General features: G+C 42.4%; 1 protein-coding gene across 2 annotated transcripts in view; it reads right to left on the bottom strand.

The window, feature by feature from the left end:
- The window catches only part of mgat5 (alpha-1,6-mannosylglycoprotein 6-beta-N-acetylglucosaminyltransferase), a 230138-nt gene that overhangs the window by 30501 nt on the left and 180575 nt on the right, over positions 1-19062 (bottom strand). For both annotated transcript variants that reach the window (XM_063052496.1, XM_063052497.1), the window contains exon 11: positions 6493-6626. In XM_063052496.1, coding sequence (XP_062908566.1) covers positions 6493-6626 — 134 coding nt within the window. The remainder of the gene's footprint in view (positions 1-6492; positions 6627-19062) is intronic.

The following is a 19062-nucleotide window of genomic DNA, read 5'->3' as shown; positions in this document are numbered from 1 at the left end:
GCAAGACAGCATGTGATGAAAATTCCAGGAGCATTCCCCAGAGTTGGAAATTTTGTTACACTTTGTTACATTCACTCAGTTTTACAAGATATGGTGGGTTATCAACGATGTGCATCTTAAATTGGTAACAAGGTTGGCACACACATCATGGGCCAAAGAGCCTGTTACTGTGTTGAAGTATGCCATGGTCTTTATGCACTTCATGATGCTGCGGGTGACCAAAATCATATCCACAGCCAGGAGATAACTTGGGAATGCAACACTGGAGCCCTACAAAGAATTTGCTTCTTTGATTGGACAATATCTCCACAGATGTTCTCCCCATTGCAACCTGTTGCAGCTTCCACACTCTTAAGAGAAGTATCTTTTACTTGTGCTGCATGCATGGCACAGTAGGGTAGTGGCTACTGTAATGCTTTACGGTGCCAGTGATTGGGCTTCAATTCCTGCCACTGTTTGTAAGCAGTTTATATATTTTCCCTGTGACTACGTGGGTTTCTACTGAGTTCCCCCAGCATTTTGTGTGTATTGCCTTGGACTTCCAGCATCTGCAGACATTCTCGTGCTTATCGGTTTCCTTCCACATCGCAAAGACGTATGTAAGGGTTAGTAAGTTCTGGGCATACTTTTGTAAACTTACTGGCTATCTTGAGTGAGCTCTTCCCACTCTGTCTCCTGTAAAAATGCAATCACAGGCCAATTTACAATGACCATTTAACCGACATGGTACGTCTTTGTACTGTGGATGGAAACCAGGGCACCTGAGAAAAATCCCTGCATTCCACAGAGAGGATGTACACCCCTCATGCCAGTGCAATGGTAATAGGAGGAAGCTATTGAGATCCTAAACTTCTTTTATAGGGAAAGTTAGAGGCCATTCAGCTCATCAAGTTTTGCCATTGCTGATTTGCACTTCTAGATATCTTGGTGCTTCAACCAACACTCAGCATTTTTTTGTGAGAGCTAGTTCCAGGTTTTGACTGGGAGAGTAATAGTACTTCCTAGTTCCAGGGAACAGATATGGCTTTCTTTTCCAAGACATCAGAGGTTCTCTCTTTCTTCAAAGAACAGGCTTTCTCTTCCTCCACCATTGACAGTGCCCTCACACTCTCCTCCGTTTGCTGGACCTCTGCCCTGACCCCATCTTACCATCGTCTTAACAGGGATAGAGTTCCTCTTGTCCTCACATTCCAGCCCGTGAGCCTCCACATCCAACACAACATTCTCTGCAACTTCCGCCATATTCAACAGGATCCTGGTCCTTCGAGACACGCCGCACCAACAACCCTAAAACCCCGATTTTACCCTAACTTAATCACAGGACAATTTACAATGACCATTTAACCAACATGGTACGTCTTTGTACTGTGGGTGGAAACCAGAGCACTCGGGAGAAATCCCTGCATTCCACAGAGAGGATGTACAGAGACTCCTTACAGAATGGCGCTGGATTTGAACATCCCGAGCTGTAATAGCATCGTGCTAAGGGCTACTTCTCTACCACCAAACACATCTTTATTCCCATGTCTATTTCTCCCTCCCCAATAATCTCTCTCCTGGCACATATCCCTAAACGTGACAGAAATGCTACACCTACTCATTCACCCCCTCTCTCATCTCTATTCAAGGCCAAAAACTGTCCTAAGTGAGGTAACACTACACCTGGGAATCTGTTGGGGTCATATATTGTATCCAGAACTCCCAATGCGGCATCCTCTACGTTGGTTAAACCAATGTAAATTGGAAGACAACTTTCTCAAGCATCTTTGCTCCATTTACAAAAAGTGAAATTTCCCGGTGGCCAACTATTTTAATCCTTATCCCTATTCCTATTCCGACATATTGATCCAGGGCCTTCTCTGCTGCCACGATGAGGACACTCTCAGAGTAGAGAAACAACACTTTATATTCCATCTTGGTAGCCTGCAACCTGATGGCACTAACATCGATTTCTCCAGCTTCCAGTAATCCTTGGGGGAGGATCAAGAACAGGTTCAAGAGAATGATCCATGGAATGAAAGAATTAATGACAAAGGGTTGTTTGATGGCTCTGATCCTGTACTCGCTGGAGTTTAGAAGAATTAGGGAGGATCTCATTGAAACCTATGAAATATTGAAAGACTTAAGATGGAGTGGACGTGAAGAGGATGTTTCCAATGGTGCAGGAGTCTAGGACCAGAGGGCACAGCCTCAAAATACATATACGTCCCTTTAGAATGGAGATGAGGAGGAATTGCTTTCACCAGAGTATGGTGGAATTCATTATCACAAATAACTGTGAAGGTGAAGATATTCAGGTATATTTAATGTAGAAGTTGATAGGCTCTTAATTAGTAAAGGTGTCAAAGGTTACAGGGAAAAGGCAGGAGACGAGTTGAGAGAAATAATAAATCAGCTATGATCAAATGGTGGAGCAGATTAGATGGGCCAAATAGCCTAATTCTGCTCCTATGTTTTACAGTCACCGCCAACTCTTTGTAGAATTCAAACTCCACCAGGAGAGGGAGTTGTTGTATTTGATAGAATTCAGTAGCCCAGAATGTCATCACAGATAATGTAAAATAAATAATCATGTTTATATTATGGAGCAAAAGGCAAGCTGTTGGAGGATCTGAATAGGTCAGGCAATTTCTATGGAGGGAAATGGACAGCTGATGTTCAGATCAAGACCTTTCACCTGGACTAAAACTTCCATTTCCCCTCAAATTCATTTTGACTATTTCTGACACCTCTCTCCCCTTTCTTAGCCTGATTCTATCTCATTAGTCAAGTTATCCATTGACCTTAACTACAAAGACACTGACTCCAACAGCTACCAAGATAACACCTGTCTCCAAGGAAGCTGTACAATCTCGGCCATATTTGTTCTTGAAATTATGGCTTCCATTCCAAGACATCTGAGATGTTCTCGTTTTTATGAAATGTGGCTTCTTCTACACTTCCCCCTCCCAGCTCACTGTTATTGATGGATTTCTGACCGGCATCTCCTGCTGCTCGCACCCCATCTCCCCCAGGAACGACAGGGATAGCTTTCAGCCATGCAGCCTGCAGCAAATCATTCTTCGATATTTCTGCCAAATATAATGTGTTCCCAATACCAGTCACAACTTCCCCTTCTGCTTTGCATGAGGAATACTTTCTTCAAGACTCAAACACTCATTCCTCCCTTTCCCTAGGCACTTTCCCCTGCAACCACAGATGTAACTTCTTTACCTTCATCCAGGGACCTATAGCTCTTCGGGTGAGACAGAGATTCAAATGCACCTCTAATCTTTTATGTTACATTCATCATGACCAATGGGATCAGTGACACAAAGTCAAGCACCTGCACTCTGTCAGCAAAGGACTTTCCATTGTCAGCCTTTTTAATTCCCCTTCCCATTCTGACTTATCTATCTTCAGCTTCCTCTATACCATTGTGACCAAACAAATTAGAAAAATAGCACCATGTATTCTGCCAGTGTCTGTTGAGAACGATGATGACGATATCACGATGCCTCTGATGACAGCGAAGCCCAAAGTGGATTGGCGCAGATGTGCCCACAGGTTGGGCATGTTACAGCCACTGAAGGGTCAGGCTGTCTCTCCTAGCGGTCCTGGCGCTTTTGAACAAGCTCTTTCAGCCGCTGCTCTTCAAATGTGCTGGTGCCTTTGAAGACTGCCAGGTGCCAGGCGTTGTAGTCTTTGGCCAAAGCCTCCCAACCAGTCACAAGGATAATACATGCCTTCAAGGACACTTTCACACAGTTTTTATAGCGCTTTATGGTGCCTCCTTGCCTTCTAGTGCTATGTGCCAGCTTGGAAAAGAATACCATCTTTAGAAGGCAGTGTAATAGAGTAAGACAACTGTGCTGCTCCAAAGAGCACTATATGAGGTTATTCTTACCTCAGCCATTAGGCTCTATAGTGAGTCAATCTATAGTCAGGGAAGTGATGTCCCCCCCCCCCCCCCCCGGTTAAAATGTTTGAGGTAACTTATTTTTTACTCTCTTCTAATATTTGTATATATGTGCACTTGTAATGCTACTGTGACACATTAATTTCCTTTGGGTTCAATAAAGTATTCCATATTCTGTAGCCATTGTTTCACCACTTACATATTCCAGTCTCTGTCACCATCTCTACCCTTCCCTCTGTCAACTAATTCCTTCTGCCAGTCAGCCACTCGCCACGTGAATCCACCTGTCACTGTCAGGTTTCTCCCACCCCTTTCCTTAACTCTTTCTACTGATTATATCCCTGCTATAATTTCAATCCAGATGAAGGGCCTTGATATGACACACCAGTGCTTGATTTCTCTCCACAGTTGCTGCCAGACCTGCTGAGTTCAAATTCTTGTTTAATTGTCTTTCAACCATATATGAATACCAATGAATATAGCCAAAAGAAACAATGTTACTCTGAGGCCAAGGTGCAAAGCACAGAACTGACAGCACAAGGCACATGTCATATCAGTAAAATACCGCCCAACAAAAAAAAAGTTCCTCAAGCAGCTTTTTCTTTTTGCTGCAGATTCCATGTTTATATATAATGGCTTTTATAACTCCTTCAAGATGTCCAAAAGTGCTTTAAGCCAAAATATATTGTGAAGGATAATGTTGTGAGGCAGAAAACACCAACATACTGACAACAAGTTCCAAGATGCTACAATATGACCAGATAACTTGTTATTTAAAAAACACACTGTCAAATGTGCAGGGCATCAGGCAAAACTCTACAGCTTTTCTTTCAAATAATGCCACAGGTTCAAGTATGTGACAGGAAGAAAAAAAATCGAGAGTAACATACTTGACCTACTATTTTATCAATTCAATTTCAAATTAAGTAGTAATCTACAAGTTTAGCGAGAGGCAAGGTGCATTATTTTGTCTTAGGATCTTCCACGTTCTACAATGGAAGCCTTAAGTTTAGATTTTATACTCTCACCATGCCATAGGTAACAAGAATTAAAATATATTCACCAGGGTAAAAGCAGGATTGAAGTTTAAATTTGCAAGGTAAGTTTCCCAAATATAATTTGTGTTTCTCAAGTTCAGAAGATAAAGAGATGATCCAGTCAAAGCTTATAAAGTGCCAAAGGAATTTCATTGTTTCTTTTCATCTGTGACAATAATAACCACATTACCAATGAATGAATGGATCTTGCAAAAATGCCATCCCCTTCTCGCAATTCCTCCATCTCCGCCACATCTGCTCTCAGGATAAGGCTTTTCATTCCAGGACGAGGGAGATGTCCTCCTTTTTTAAGGAAAGGGGCTTCCCTTCCTCCACCATCAACTCTGCTCTCAAACGCATCTCCCCCATTTCACGCACATCTGCTCTCACTCCATCCTCCCGCCACCCCACTAGGAATAGGGTTCCCCTGGTCCTCACCTACCACCCCACCAGCCTCCGGGTCCAACATATTATTCTCTGTAACTTCCGCCACCTCCAACGGGATCCCACCACTAAGCACATCTTTCCCTACCCTCCCCCCCACCCCCCCGCTTTCTGCAGGGATCGCTCCCTACATGACTCCCTTGTCCATTCGTTCCCCCCCCCATCCCTCCCCACTGATCCATCTCCTGGCGCTTATCCTTGTAAGCGGAACAAGTGTTACACGTGCCCTTACACTTCCTCCCTCACCACCATTCAGGGCCCCAAACAGTCCTTCCAGGCTTCCAGGTGAGGCGACACTTCACCTGTGAGTCGGCTGGGGTGATATACTGCGTCCAGTGCTCCCGATGCGGCCTTCTATATATTGGCGAGACCCAACGCAGACTGGGAGATCGTTTTGCCGAACACCTACGCTCTGCCCGCCAGAGAAAGCAGGATCTCCCAGTGGCCACACATTTTAATTCCACGTCCCATTCTCATTCTGATATGTCTATCCACGGCCTCCTCTACTGTAAAGATGAAGCCACACTCAGGTTGGAGGAACAAAACCTTATATTCCGTCGGGCAGCCTCCAACATGATGGCATGAACATTGACTTCTCAAACTTCTGCTAATGCCCCACCTCCCCCTTGTACCCCATCAATTATTTATTTATATACACACATTCTCTTTCTCTCTCTCCATTTTCTCCCTCTGTCCCTCTCACTATACCCCTTGCCCATCCTCTGGGCTCCCCCCCCCTTTTCTTTCTCCCAGGCCTCCTGTCCCATAATCCTCTCATATCCCTTTTGCCAATCAACTGTCCAGCTCTTGGCTCCATCCCTCCCTCTCCTGTCTTCTCCTATCATTTTGGATCTCCCCCTCCCCTCCCACTTTCAAATCTCTTACTAACTCTTCTTTCAGTTAGTCCTGACGAAGGGTTTTGGCCCGAAACGTCGACTGTACCTCTTCCTAGAGATGCTGCCTGGCCTGCTGCGTTCGCCAGAAACTTTTATGTGTGTTGAATGAATGGAGCTGTTGTTTGGATTACCTAATTGAATTGTAATGTAACAATGATCTCATTAAAATGTAATTCAAAGCCATTGTTGAATGTGTGGAAAACATGGTTGTACTTACCTTCCAAAAGTGATCTACTTTGCCATACACCAAGGACTGATTCTGTCGCTTAATATCATCTGGATGACTGATCTCACTGGCATTGAGATGTTGTTCAACCACAAATCCGAGGAAACTGTTGTCTGGTGTATGAGCTGTAAAGAGGGTCAACATGAAAGGGCACTGATTTAACAACTTGATTAGAAATAGTACAAAGTGATAGAACATTTCTGTAAGCTTGTAACTGATATTTAATGCCAATAGATCTTTTGATAATCACAGTAATGTCAGAATTACCAGCACTAATAACAAAAGAAATGTTAGTTATATTACATTAGGTAACATTACCCATCCTTCACCATACATTTAAAATAAATTATATAACACTAATCTCAAATATTACACATAAAAGTTCAATATAAACAGAAGAAAAATAATAAAATTATATTAATTCAATATTATTAAATCGCAGACCTGCTAAGACATGCATTTAACGTATTTAGACCTCAACACTTCTAAGATTTGTCTGTCTTAAATATTTTTAATTCCATAACATTCAAGCTTATGAATACAAACATACTTGAATCACTCAAAGTACCAATCAGCTGTGTGGGCCTACTTTTTGAGCATGGCACAGCTTAAAAAATATGCAAGTATAAGATTCTACCTCCTAAATTTAAATATAGCTGGGATTCAAAATGTGTCATCTAATAGATTTTAACTTTTTTAGAACTTGCTCTCAGTTCAACTTATTCATTAATTTTTAGTTTTTATTGTATTTGCACAGTTTGTCTTCCTTTTCACAAAGATTGCTTGTCATTCTTTGTTCATCTGTGGTTTTCATCGATTCTATTGCATTGCTTTGTTCTACTGTGAATGCCTGCAAGAAAAGGATATACTGGCTTTGGAGGCAGTGCAGAGGAGGTTCACCAGGTTGATTCCAGGGATGAAGAGGTTAACCTCTGAGGAGAGGTTGAGTTGCCTGCGACTATACTTTCTGGAGTTCGGAAGAATGAGAGGGGATCTTATAGAAACATATAAAATTTTGAAAGGGATAGATCAGATAGAAATACGAAAGTTGTTTCCACAGGTAAGTGAGACTAGAACTAGGGGACATTGCCTCAAGATTCAGGGGAGAAGATTTAGGGCGGAGATGAGGAGAAACTGTTTTTCCCAGAGAGTGGCGAATCTGTGGAATTTTCTGCCCAGGGAAGCAGTCGAGGCTTCTTCACTAAATATATTTAAGGAACAGTTAGATAGGTTTTTACATAGTAGGGGAATTAAGGGTTATGGGGAAAAGGCAGGTAGATGGAGCTGAGTTTACAGACAGATCAGCCATGATCTTATTGAATGGCGGGGCAGGCTCGATGGGCCGGATGGCCTACTCCTGCTCCTATTTCTTATGTTCTTATGTAAAATAAATTTCAGAGTCGTACAGTGAATTCCAGTTAATTGGGGCAGCTACTTACTTCAGACCACTCAAAGAAAAAAAAATGATAAGAAAATAGTTGGGATCACCTTCGTTTATTTGGCACACTATGTTGCTTAATTCGGGCAGATGACTGTTGACAAACTGTTTCTAACTAGCATCAGATGTGTGCACTTGCACGGCCAATATACACTACACCATGTTTAGAGTGAACAGTTTTTAAATAGCATCAGTTGCGAGTGCTTCTGTTCAAAAAACAGTGATTTTTGTCACTGATAGTTGGCGAGAGATAAGTAGTTAGACAATTCAGAATGGTTTTGCTCACTGCAGTTTCAAGCATTCAGGCTTGGAGATGCCAGAAACAACTGGGAATGAAACTAAAACAATTTCACTACTTCAACGAGTTAGGAACAATGAAGAAATTGAAGGATGCAATTGTCAAAAACTGTATGAAGGCAGTCCATTATCTACACTAAGTGTTGGTGCTGATTTTGATCATTTACAGTCAATTAACTAGAACACGGCAGTGTACACTGGATAAATTCCTCCAATAATAACTAGAGGTAACTAACACACAGTTTTATCGTAGTGTTATTGATAGTATTCTAATTTGTTCTGTATTTCATTTAAATACACAATTGGTTTCTCAGTTAAAAAGCAGATTGTCCTTTTTATACTTTTTAACTATTTCCATGAGACTTTGGCTAATTGGGGCAGATGCTTAATTGGACTAAAATGTACTGGTCCTGATGTGTCGTAATCAAACTGTATCTACTGTACATGGTGACATATTTTGCATAACTAACTGACACGAAAGTGTACTAGAATTCTCCTATTTGAAAACATTACCTTGGACTGAAATCCAAAAACTAGTGAAGTTGCTTGACATTTGAAGCTAATGATCAACTACCATAATCATGTACATTAATCCCAGACAATTTGTCTATGAATCTGCCTGAGGCGAGATTTCAAAACTGAAGCACCCACAAATAGGTCCTCATGACTTATGAAAGGTTGAACTTCAAACAAATGCTAGCACTGATTTCAAGAAACTTTATTGTGCTTTCAATACAATTTAAATTGTATTGTTGTCTTCAAATTGCCAGAAGCATTTTGGTGGGTGGAAACACTGCAGCTTTGCAACAGCATTATTTTTCACAGCCAGATCAAAATTTGACCATGATTTGAATTTGTGCCTGAAACACAGAAACATAGAGACATAGAAAATAGCTGCAGGAGTAGGCCATTCGGCCCTTCGAGCCTGCACCACCATTCAGTATGATCATGGCTGATCATCCAACTCAGAACCCTGTACCAGCCTTCCCTCCATACCCCCCCCCGCCGCCGATCCCTTTAGCCACAAGGGCTATATCTAACTCCCTCTTAAATATAGCCAATGAACTGGCCTCAACTGTTTCCTGTGGCAGAGAATTCCACAGATTCACCACTCTCTGTATGAAGAAGTTTTTCCTAATCTCGGTCCTAAAAGGCTTCCCCTTTATCCTCAAACGGTGACCTCTCGTTCTGGACTTCCCCAACATCGGGAACAATCTTCCCGCATCTAGCCTGTCCAATCCCTTTAGGATTTTATACGTTTCAATAAGATCCCCCCATCAATCTTCTGAATTCCAGGGAGTATAAGCCTAGTCGATCCAGTCTTTCATCATATGAAAGTCCTGCCATCCCAGGAATCAATCTGGTGAACCTTCTTTGTACTCCCTCTATGGCAAGGATGTCTTTCCTCAGGTTAGGGGACCAAAACTGCACACAATACTCCAGGTGTGGTCTCACCAAGGCCTTGTCCAACTGCAGTAGTACCTCCCTGCTCCTGTACTCAAATCCTCTTGCTATGAATGCTAGCATACCATTTGCCTTTTTCACCACCTGCTGTACCTGCATGCCCACTTTCAATGACTGGTCTATAATGACACCCAGGTCTCGTTGCACCTCCCCTTTTCCTAATCGGCCACTATTCAGATAATAATCTGTTTTCCTATTTTTACCACCAAAGTGGATAACTTCACATTTATCCACATTAAATTGCATCTGCCATGAACTTGCCCACTCACCCAACCTATCCAAGTCGCCCTGGATCCTCTTAGCATCCTCCTCACAGCTAACACTGCCGCCCAGCTTCGTGTCATCCGCAAACTTGGAGATGCTGCATTTAATTCCCTCATCTAATGCATTAATATATATTGTAAACAACTGGGGTCCCAGCACTGAGCCTTGCGGTACCCCACCAATCACTGCCTGCCATTCTGAAAAGGTCCCGTTTATTCCCACTCTTTGCTTCCTGTCTGCCAACCATTTCTCTATCCACATCAATACCTTACCCCCAATACTGTGTGCTTTAAGTTTGCACACTAATCTCCTGCATGGGACCTTGTCAAAAGCCTTTTGAAAATCCAAATATACCACATCCACTGGTTCTCCCCTATCCACTCTACTAGTTACATCCTCAAAAAATTCTATGAGATTCGTCAGACATGATTTTCCTTTCACAAATCCATGCTGACTTTGTCCGATGATTTCACCGCTTTCCAAATGTGCTGTTATCACATCTTTGATAACTGACTCTAGCATTTTCCCCTCCACCGATGTTAGGCTAACCGGTCTATAATTCCCCGGTTTCTCTCTCCCTCCTTTTTTAAAAAGCGGGGTTACATTAGCCACCCTCCAATCCTCAGGAACTAGTCCAGAATCCAATGAAATTTTGAAAAATTATCACTAATGCATCCACTATTTCTTGGGCTACTTCCTTAAGCACCTGGGATGCAGACCATCTGGCCCTGGGGATTTATCTGCCTTTAATCCCTTCAATTTACCTAACACCGCTTCCCTACTAACATGTATTTCCCTCAGTTCCTCCATCTCACGTGACCCTCTGTCCCCTACTATTTCCGGAAGATTATTTATGTCCTCCTTAGTGAAGACAGAACCAAAGTAGTTATTCAATTGGTCTGCCATGTCCTTGTTCCCCATCATCAATTCACCAAATGTTGCTTTTTTTGGTGCTAAGGGTTGGGGAAGAGCTGGTGACCTTTTTGTGGCAACATCCAACACAATCAAATGGATTACAGACCACAGTGAATAACTCATATTTGTTTTCCTCATCCTATCAGTATAGCTTAAAGGGAACTTACTATTTGTTCTATCTATTAGCAGCACAACTGCAGTTATCACCATTTATGCTTTTGAAGCAACACAAAGATTACTCAACGCTGAACTATTTGTCAATGCAATGAAACAGATGAGACCTGTGTGGAATGGCAGTTTGGGTAACAGAAGTTTGCCTTTACAAAATTCATCAATTACCACACAAAACTTCGAGATACTAAATAAAAATTGCTCTTACAGAATCTATGTTGAAGAATATAAGTAAACACAAAATCTCCTATTTCTTGATGCCCAGGCAGATGAAGTGACTTTGTGCTATGAAAAATTGTAATTCAAAAACTGTTTTCTATAAATGCAACCTCCCTGTAAAGTGGGTGCTCCCTGTACTTATCACTTTATATCCCTGCATGGAATATGTGGCTCTAGCACCAACAATTCTTCTAATGATAATATTATTGTTGAGGAACTGAAAGATAAAATCAAGGTACATCAGCTGAGCAATACTTGAGTCATTTATTCAGAAAGATATTTATTTCCACAAAAATAAATACAGATTCAAGTTATGGTTACTCTGATTTTTACTCCAATGTTTTCAGTTCACATTATTTTGAACTATTCTGTTCAAAATAAATAAATACCTTAGTTGCTTCTTCCAGCTTCCAAATGAAAGGATATCCTTTTGTAACAGTACCATTCAAAGCTTTACAATACAACCTACTCATTCCTTCCTCTGAAAATTACAACAATGAATTTATCTATAATTAGATTAACTTGATTAGCCATAGGTTACAGCTGAAAATTAGTGAGAAGATTCAAACTGCAAAACAGCAAGAAACAAGTGACTTTAAAGTAGCAAAAAGATTTAATGGACTAATTCAAAAAACAATTAAAATGCAAATTGGATTGCACTTCATCTTACAGGCTGAAAACAATGTCAGATCATGACACGTCAGGAAAAGGCCTATGGATTCTTGTTTGGTATATCGCACAATAATTTGGCTTTAGATTGAGTGGAAGTTAAATTCAACATTTTGGATTAAGAACCTCATCAGGATTGGGAGGGAAAGAAGAAAGTTTGCCAGTATATAGTAGAACAAGAGAAAGGTGGGTCAGAGAGTGGTAGGTGGAATCCGATTGGGAGTAGGAGAGAGCAAAGATGATGAATAGAAAGAGAAGTTATGGGATAAAGAAAGGTTCGGCCAAATAGATAAGAGTTAATGGAAGAGAACAGATTGGAGCTTAGTTCCAGAAAAAAAACAGAAGACCTTCCTGATGAGGGATTAAGGTGTAAGAAACTTCATGTAAAGTTGAGCTGGTTGGGACCAGTGAATTTGAAGTTATTGAAATGACTGAGGGCATGAAAACTTTACCCCACCCAACACTGCTGCTTGCAGTAGGGACCACTCTTACCCCTCCCTATTCACTGATTCCCTTCTGCACCTGATTTTGCCTATCCACCAGCCTGTGTCCCATCCTTTGTATTTTGAATGAACTAACTAGCAGATGTTCAAGGAGGCCATCACAAATGAGAAGACAAAGACCTCAAGGAATATTGTATGTCTCATATGTCACCTGCTACATCTGTAAGCGTGTAGATGCCATTGATAGCTCAAGAATGGTTATCTCACAGCCTAAGCAGAAGCCCTGGTTGAATGCAGAGATGTATTCCCTACTAAAAGCCCAGGACACTGCCTCCAAGTCTGGAGATAGAACAGCTCTCAGAGCAGCCAGGAGAAACCTCATCTTATGCATCAGGAGAGCAAACACTGCCAACGCACAAAAAATTCAGGAACACCTACCTGTCTGATAATGATCCCCAGCGTATGTGGCTGGGCACCAAAGAGCAATACTGATTATTCAAGGAAAAACAGTGTTGACTATACCAATGACACCTTCCTCTCGGAAGCTCTAAACAACTTTTATGCAAGCTTAAAGACAACACAACGTCAGTCATAAAAGCTACACCATTTCCAGGTCAGCAGCCATTATCCGTGAGAAGGACTCTGCAGAGAGTCAACCCTGTAAGGAGGCCTGGCCAAACATCACAGATCAGGGCATGTGTACACCAGCTCACTGCTGCCTTCACGGACATCTTCAACACTTTACTCATTCAGGCAGTTGTCCCCACATGCTTTAAATCATCTACCATCATCCCTGTACCAAAGAACTCTAAACACTTAGAACTAAACAACTATAGCCCAGTGGCACTGACGCCAATCATCACAAAAGGTTTTGAACAGCTGATAGTGGCACATGTCAAAAACTCCATTCCTGCCACACTGGACCTCACCAATATGCTCACGGACAGAACCACTCTCTGACAGATGTCATAGCATCTCTTACGTACCTGTCCCTGATCCACCTAGAAAACTGGGGCAATTATGTCAGAATGCTGTTTCTGGACTTCAGTTCAGCATTCAACACCATTGTCCCACGAACCTTAGGGAACAAACTCCTACTCCTTGGTTGAAATACACCACAGTGCATTTAGACCAAGGAGTAGGAATTTGTTCACTAAAGTCCGTGGGACAATAGTACAACAGGGCGTTGGACTTCTTAACCAAGAAACCATAAGACATAGAAGCAGAATTAAGCCATTTGGCCCATCAAGTCTTCTTCGCCATACAATCATAGCTGATGCTTTTTTTCTTCCCCTCCTCATCCCCACTATCCGGCCTTCTCCCCATAATCTTTAATGCCCTGGCCAATCAAATATACTTCAGCATTCTCTCTTTTATCCCCCTTGAAATAAAAGCCAACATTGTATTTTCCATTTTTAGCACAGACTCAATCTGTGATTTAGCCTTCTGGGAGTCTTGTACAAGGATTCCTAAGTCCCTCTGCACCTCTGATGTTTGAACCTTCTCCCCATTTAGATAATAGTCTGCACTGTTGTTCCTTTTACCAAAATGCATCATACATTTCCCTGCACTGTATTCCATCTACCACTTTTCTGCCCATTCTTCCAATTTGTCTCAGTCCTGCTACAATTGCTTTGGTTCCTCAAGACTACCTACCACTTCACCTATCTTCATATCATAAGACACAGGAGGAGAATTAGGCCATTTGGCCCATTAAATCTGCTCCGCTATTCAATCATGGCTGATCTTTTTTCACCTGTCCTCACTTTTTCCCCAATTCCCAGCCATCTCCCCATAACGTTTAATGCTGCGTCCAATCAAGAACCTATCAATCTCAGCCTTAATACATCAAACGATGTGGCCTCCACAGCTGCCTATGGTTACAAATTGCAGAAATTAACCACCCTTGGGCTAAAGAAATTTCTCTGCATCTCTATTTTAAATGGATGCCCCTCTAACCTGATGATGTGCCCTGTTGTCCTAAACTCCCCACCACGGGAAACACCCTTTTCAGACCTACTCTGTCTTGTACTTTCAGCATTTAAAAGGTTTGCAATGCGATCCCCCCTCGTCTTTCTAAATTCCAGCAACTACAGGCCCAGAGCCATCAAATGTTTCTCATACGATCATATGATAACCCTTCCATTCCCAGAATCATCCTTGTGGACCACCTCTGAACACTCCCAATGCCAGCACAACTTTTCTTAGATAAGGAGCACAAAACTCTTCATGCTACTCAAGGTGAGGCCTCACCCAGTGCCTTACAAAGCCTCAGCATCACATCCCTGCTCTTACATTCTAGAACTCTTAAAACGAATGCTAACATCGCATATGCCTTCCTCACACCGATTCAACCTGTAAATCAACTTTCTTGGTGTTCTGCATATGGACTCCCAAGCTCCTTTGCATCTCAGATTTTCCGATTTTCTCCCTGTTTAGAAAATAGTCTGCACACTTATTTCTTTGACCAAAGTGCAAGACTATGCATTTTCCAACAACGTATATCACTTGCCACTATCTTGCCCATTCCCTTAATCTGTCTAAGTTGTTCTGCAGTCGAGCTGGTTCCTCAACATTACCTGCTTGTTCACCAATCTTCGTATCATCTGCAAACTTGACAACAAAGCAATCTACTCCATCATCTAAATCACTGATATACAGCATAAAAAGCAGTCCCAACATCAAGCACTGCAGTACACCACTAGTCTCTGGCAGCCAACCAGAAAAGGATCCTGATACAGTGGTGTCAAGAAAACAACCTCTTCCTCAATGTCATAAATACAAAGGAACTGGTTGTTGACTGGAGACAGGGTGATGACTTCTTCTCTGTAGGCTGCCTCATTATTATTTGAGATCAGGCCGCCAGTATAGTGTTGTCAGCAAATTTAATATGCAGATTGGAGTTGTGGGTGGCGACACAGTCATGGGTACACAGCGAGTAAAGAAAGGGGCTAAGGACACAGACTCCAGTGTTGAGGGTCAGAGGGGCAGAGGTGAGAGAGCCCACTCTTACCACCTGCCAGTAATCTGACAGGAAGTCCAAGATCCAGCTGCACAAGGCAGGGTGAAGGCCGAGGTCTCTGAGCTTCTTGTCGAGCCTGGAGGGAATTGTGGTGTTGAATGCTGAACTGTAGTCCAAGAACAGCATTCTCACATAAGCATCCATCTTCTCCAAATGTGTAAGGACAGTATGAAGTGCTGTGGCTATTGTGCCATCTGTTGATCAGTTGTGTTGGTAGGTGAACTGCAGGGGTCCAGTGTGGGTGGTAGCAAGCTGCAGATGTAGTCCTTGACCAGCCTCTCAAAGCATTTACTTATAATTGAGCTGGGTGCAACAGGACGCCAGTTGTCGAGACACGTTCCCGGGAGGGGGGAGAAGATGGCCACTTCGGTGATGTCTGTTATCTGTCAAGTAGGGGACCGTGCACAATTCTGATTTGATGGAGACAGACGTGAGAGCACGGAGGAACATCTGGAAAACTTTTGGAATGCCCGCTTCGCTGCCGCTACTACTGGGTGTGGTAACTGGAATCTCCGGAGCTGAAGGCCCCAAAATCCTCAGCTTTACGTGTTTCAGCGGCCGGGGAGAGGTCGAAGGCACTCGGCAGAGGATGGCGCTCGGGAGGCTGTATCGGAGAGGCTGGTCGGAAGCTCCAAGTTTTTGGACGGATGGATTCAGTGTCGGCTGCGTCCAAGGTATCAGCAAGTTGACGGTGCCTGGAGGTTTATGGCAGGGAGTTTCTCCCTTTTGCCGCCTGCTATCGGGGACTCAGGAGTCGATCAACTTGGGACTTTGAGACTTCTTTTTTTTTTACTGTGCCCATGGTCTGTTCTTCATCAAATTATGGTATTGCTTTGCTCTGCTATAACTATATGTTATAATTATGTGGTTCTGTCAGTGTTAAGTCTTTGGTCTGTCCTGTTTTCTGTGATATCAAACCTACCAAATGTTGAAAGGACTAGATAAGGCATGATGGGGGTATCCAGAACTGGAAGGCACAGTCTCAAAACTAAGGGGCAACCCTTTAGAACAGAGGTAAGGAGGAATTTTTTTCGCTAGGCAGTAGTGAATCTGTGGAATGATCTGCCACAGACTGTGGTGGAGGCTAAGTTCGTGGGTATATTTAAAGCGGAAGTTGATAATTTCCTGACGGGTCAGGACATCAGGGGATATGGCGAGAAGGCAGGTATATGGGATTGAGTGGGATTTGGGATCGGCCATGATGGAATGGCAGAGCAGACTTGATGGGCTGAATGGCCTAGTTCTGCTTCCATGTCTTATGGTCTGATAATGCCATTTTCAAGGAATTATGCATCAATATTCCATATGCAGTTGTTTTTTTTTATCTTCACAGACTGTTTGACCACTGAGTTCATCCAAAATCATTTTTAAAATCTTCAAAGGTTGGAAGTTGATTTTCAGATTTACAACTCAAGTAGTCTGAATTTTTTTAAATCTCTCTCACCCAGGAGACTCCTTGCTGGATGATATGCCAGTATGTAAGTCACGAAGTAAAAAATATCAGCTCTTCAGAAGATATAGCAGACAGACCAGTGCAGTCCAGGTCCACTGGCCCAAGATGCCAAATTAAATTAAATATCATTTCCTGCACCTGGATCGTATCAATCCAATCCCTGACTATTCATGTGTCCATCTCAAAGTCCCTCAAAGACCACGACTGTATCTGCTTCCACCACGACCGTTAGCAGCCCATTCCGTGAATGTACCACTGTGTGTGAAAAAAAAATCACCTTCACCTTAATTGCATGTCCCCTATTATTTGATATTTCTAATACCCTGGGAAAAAGACTCTCTATCCTGTCTGTGCCTCTTAAAAGTTCATAAACTTCTGTTATGTTTCTCCACTGCATCAGATGCCCAGAGAAAACAATACAAATTTGTCCAACCTCTAATCATAAGTCTTATCTTCCAATCCAGGCAACGTCCTGGTAAACCTCTTGTGTGCCTTTTTAAAGCGCCCACATCCTTCCTGAAGCGGAATGACCAGAATTTCCAGCATTTCAAGTTTATTTTGTTCTAGCACTGCAGTTTAGTAATAAAAATTGTCCAACATTTTATGAATTAGAAGCTAAATAAAATACATATAGTTTGAAGAGATGCTATTTATGAAGCTTATGTTACACATTGTTGGAGATGTAATGTAGTGGAATTAAACTGACTTTATTTCTTACATCCTTCACATACATGAGGAGTAAAAATCTTTATGTTATGTCTCCATGTAAATGTGCAATATGCAATCATAGTAATTTATAATAAATACAACAGTCAATGTAACATAAGAGTACACTCAAATCAGCGTGAGTTCATCAGTCTGATGGCCTGGTGGAAGAAGCTGTCCTGGAGCCTGTTGGTCCTGGCTTTTATGCTGCAGTACCACTTCCTGGATGGTAGCAGCTGGAATAGATTATGGTTGGGGTGACTCGGGTCCCCAGTGATCCTAAGGGCCCTTTTTACACACCTGTCCTTGTAAATGTCCTGAATAATGGGAAGTTCACAACTACAGATGTGCTGAGCTGTCCACACCACTCTCTGCAGAGTCCTGCGATTAAAGGGGGTACAGTTCCCATACCAGGCGGTGATGCAGCCAATCAGGATGCTCCCAATTGTGCCCCTGTAGAAACTTCTCAGGATTTGGTGACCCATACCAAACTTTCTCAACCATCTGAGGTGAACGAGGTGCCGTTGTGCCTTTTTCACCACACAGATGGTGTGTACAGACCACGTGAGGTCCTCGGTGATGTGGATGCCAAGGAACTTGCTGTTTACCCTCTCAACCCCAGATCCATTGATGTCAATAGGGGTTAGCCCGTCTTGATTCCTCCTGTAATCCACAACCAGCTCCTTTGTTTGTGTGACATTGAGGGAGAGGTTGTTTTCTTGACATCACTGTGTCAGAGATATGACTCCTTCCCTGTAGGCCACCTCGTTTTTGTTTGAGATAAGGCCAATCAATGTAGTGTAGTCTGCAAATTTAATTAGCGGATTGGAACTATGGGTGGCGATACAGTCATGGGTATACAGGAGTACAGGAGGGGACTCAGTACGCAGCCCTGAGGGGCTCCTGTGTTGAGAGTCAGAGGGGTGAGGGAGTCCACTCTTACAACCTGCTGACGATCTGACAGGAAGTCTAGGATCCAGCTGCACAAGGCAGGGTCAAGGCCGAGGTCTCTCAGCTTCTTGTTGAGCCTGGGTGGAACTATGGTGTTGAATGGTGTTGAATGACTCTGATATTCCAGCAGACATGGTCTATACAGTTAATCATATAAAATTCTCCATAAATTGCATTTGCTTATCATAAACATGCCAAGCTCTACAATGAGATTTTGTAAATTTTGGTATGTGTGTATACACACACACACACACATAGTTCTTTAGAGAGAAAAGTAAATGCAGGTGACAAAATTAGTTGCCCCCAGTTTATTTTCAGAATTTTACCATCAACTGTGCAGTTTAGATTTAATTACCTACATATATTAACAAAATAAATATACTGGAGGTATTAACCAACTGCCATGGACAAGACTGTTTAATGTACTGATTTTTAATTGCCAGTTTAATCCTATTAGCAGCTTTAAAACCTGAATTTGACAGACTACTACATAATGACCCGAAATTGAATGTCTTTTCCATTTTTGAGTAGATCCATGCAAAATGAATCA

The sequence above is a fragment of the Mobula hypostoma genome, chromosome 6 (genome assembly GCF_963921235.1).
Source record: "Mobula hypostoma chromosome 6, sMobHyp1.1, whole genome shotgun sequence".
NCBI classification, from domain to species: domain Eukaryota; kingdom Metazoa; phylum Chordata; class Chondrichthyes; order Myliobatiformes; family Myliobatidae; genus Mobula; species Mobula hypostoma.
This window is presented reverse-complemented; position numbering and strand designations above follow the sequence as displayed.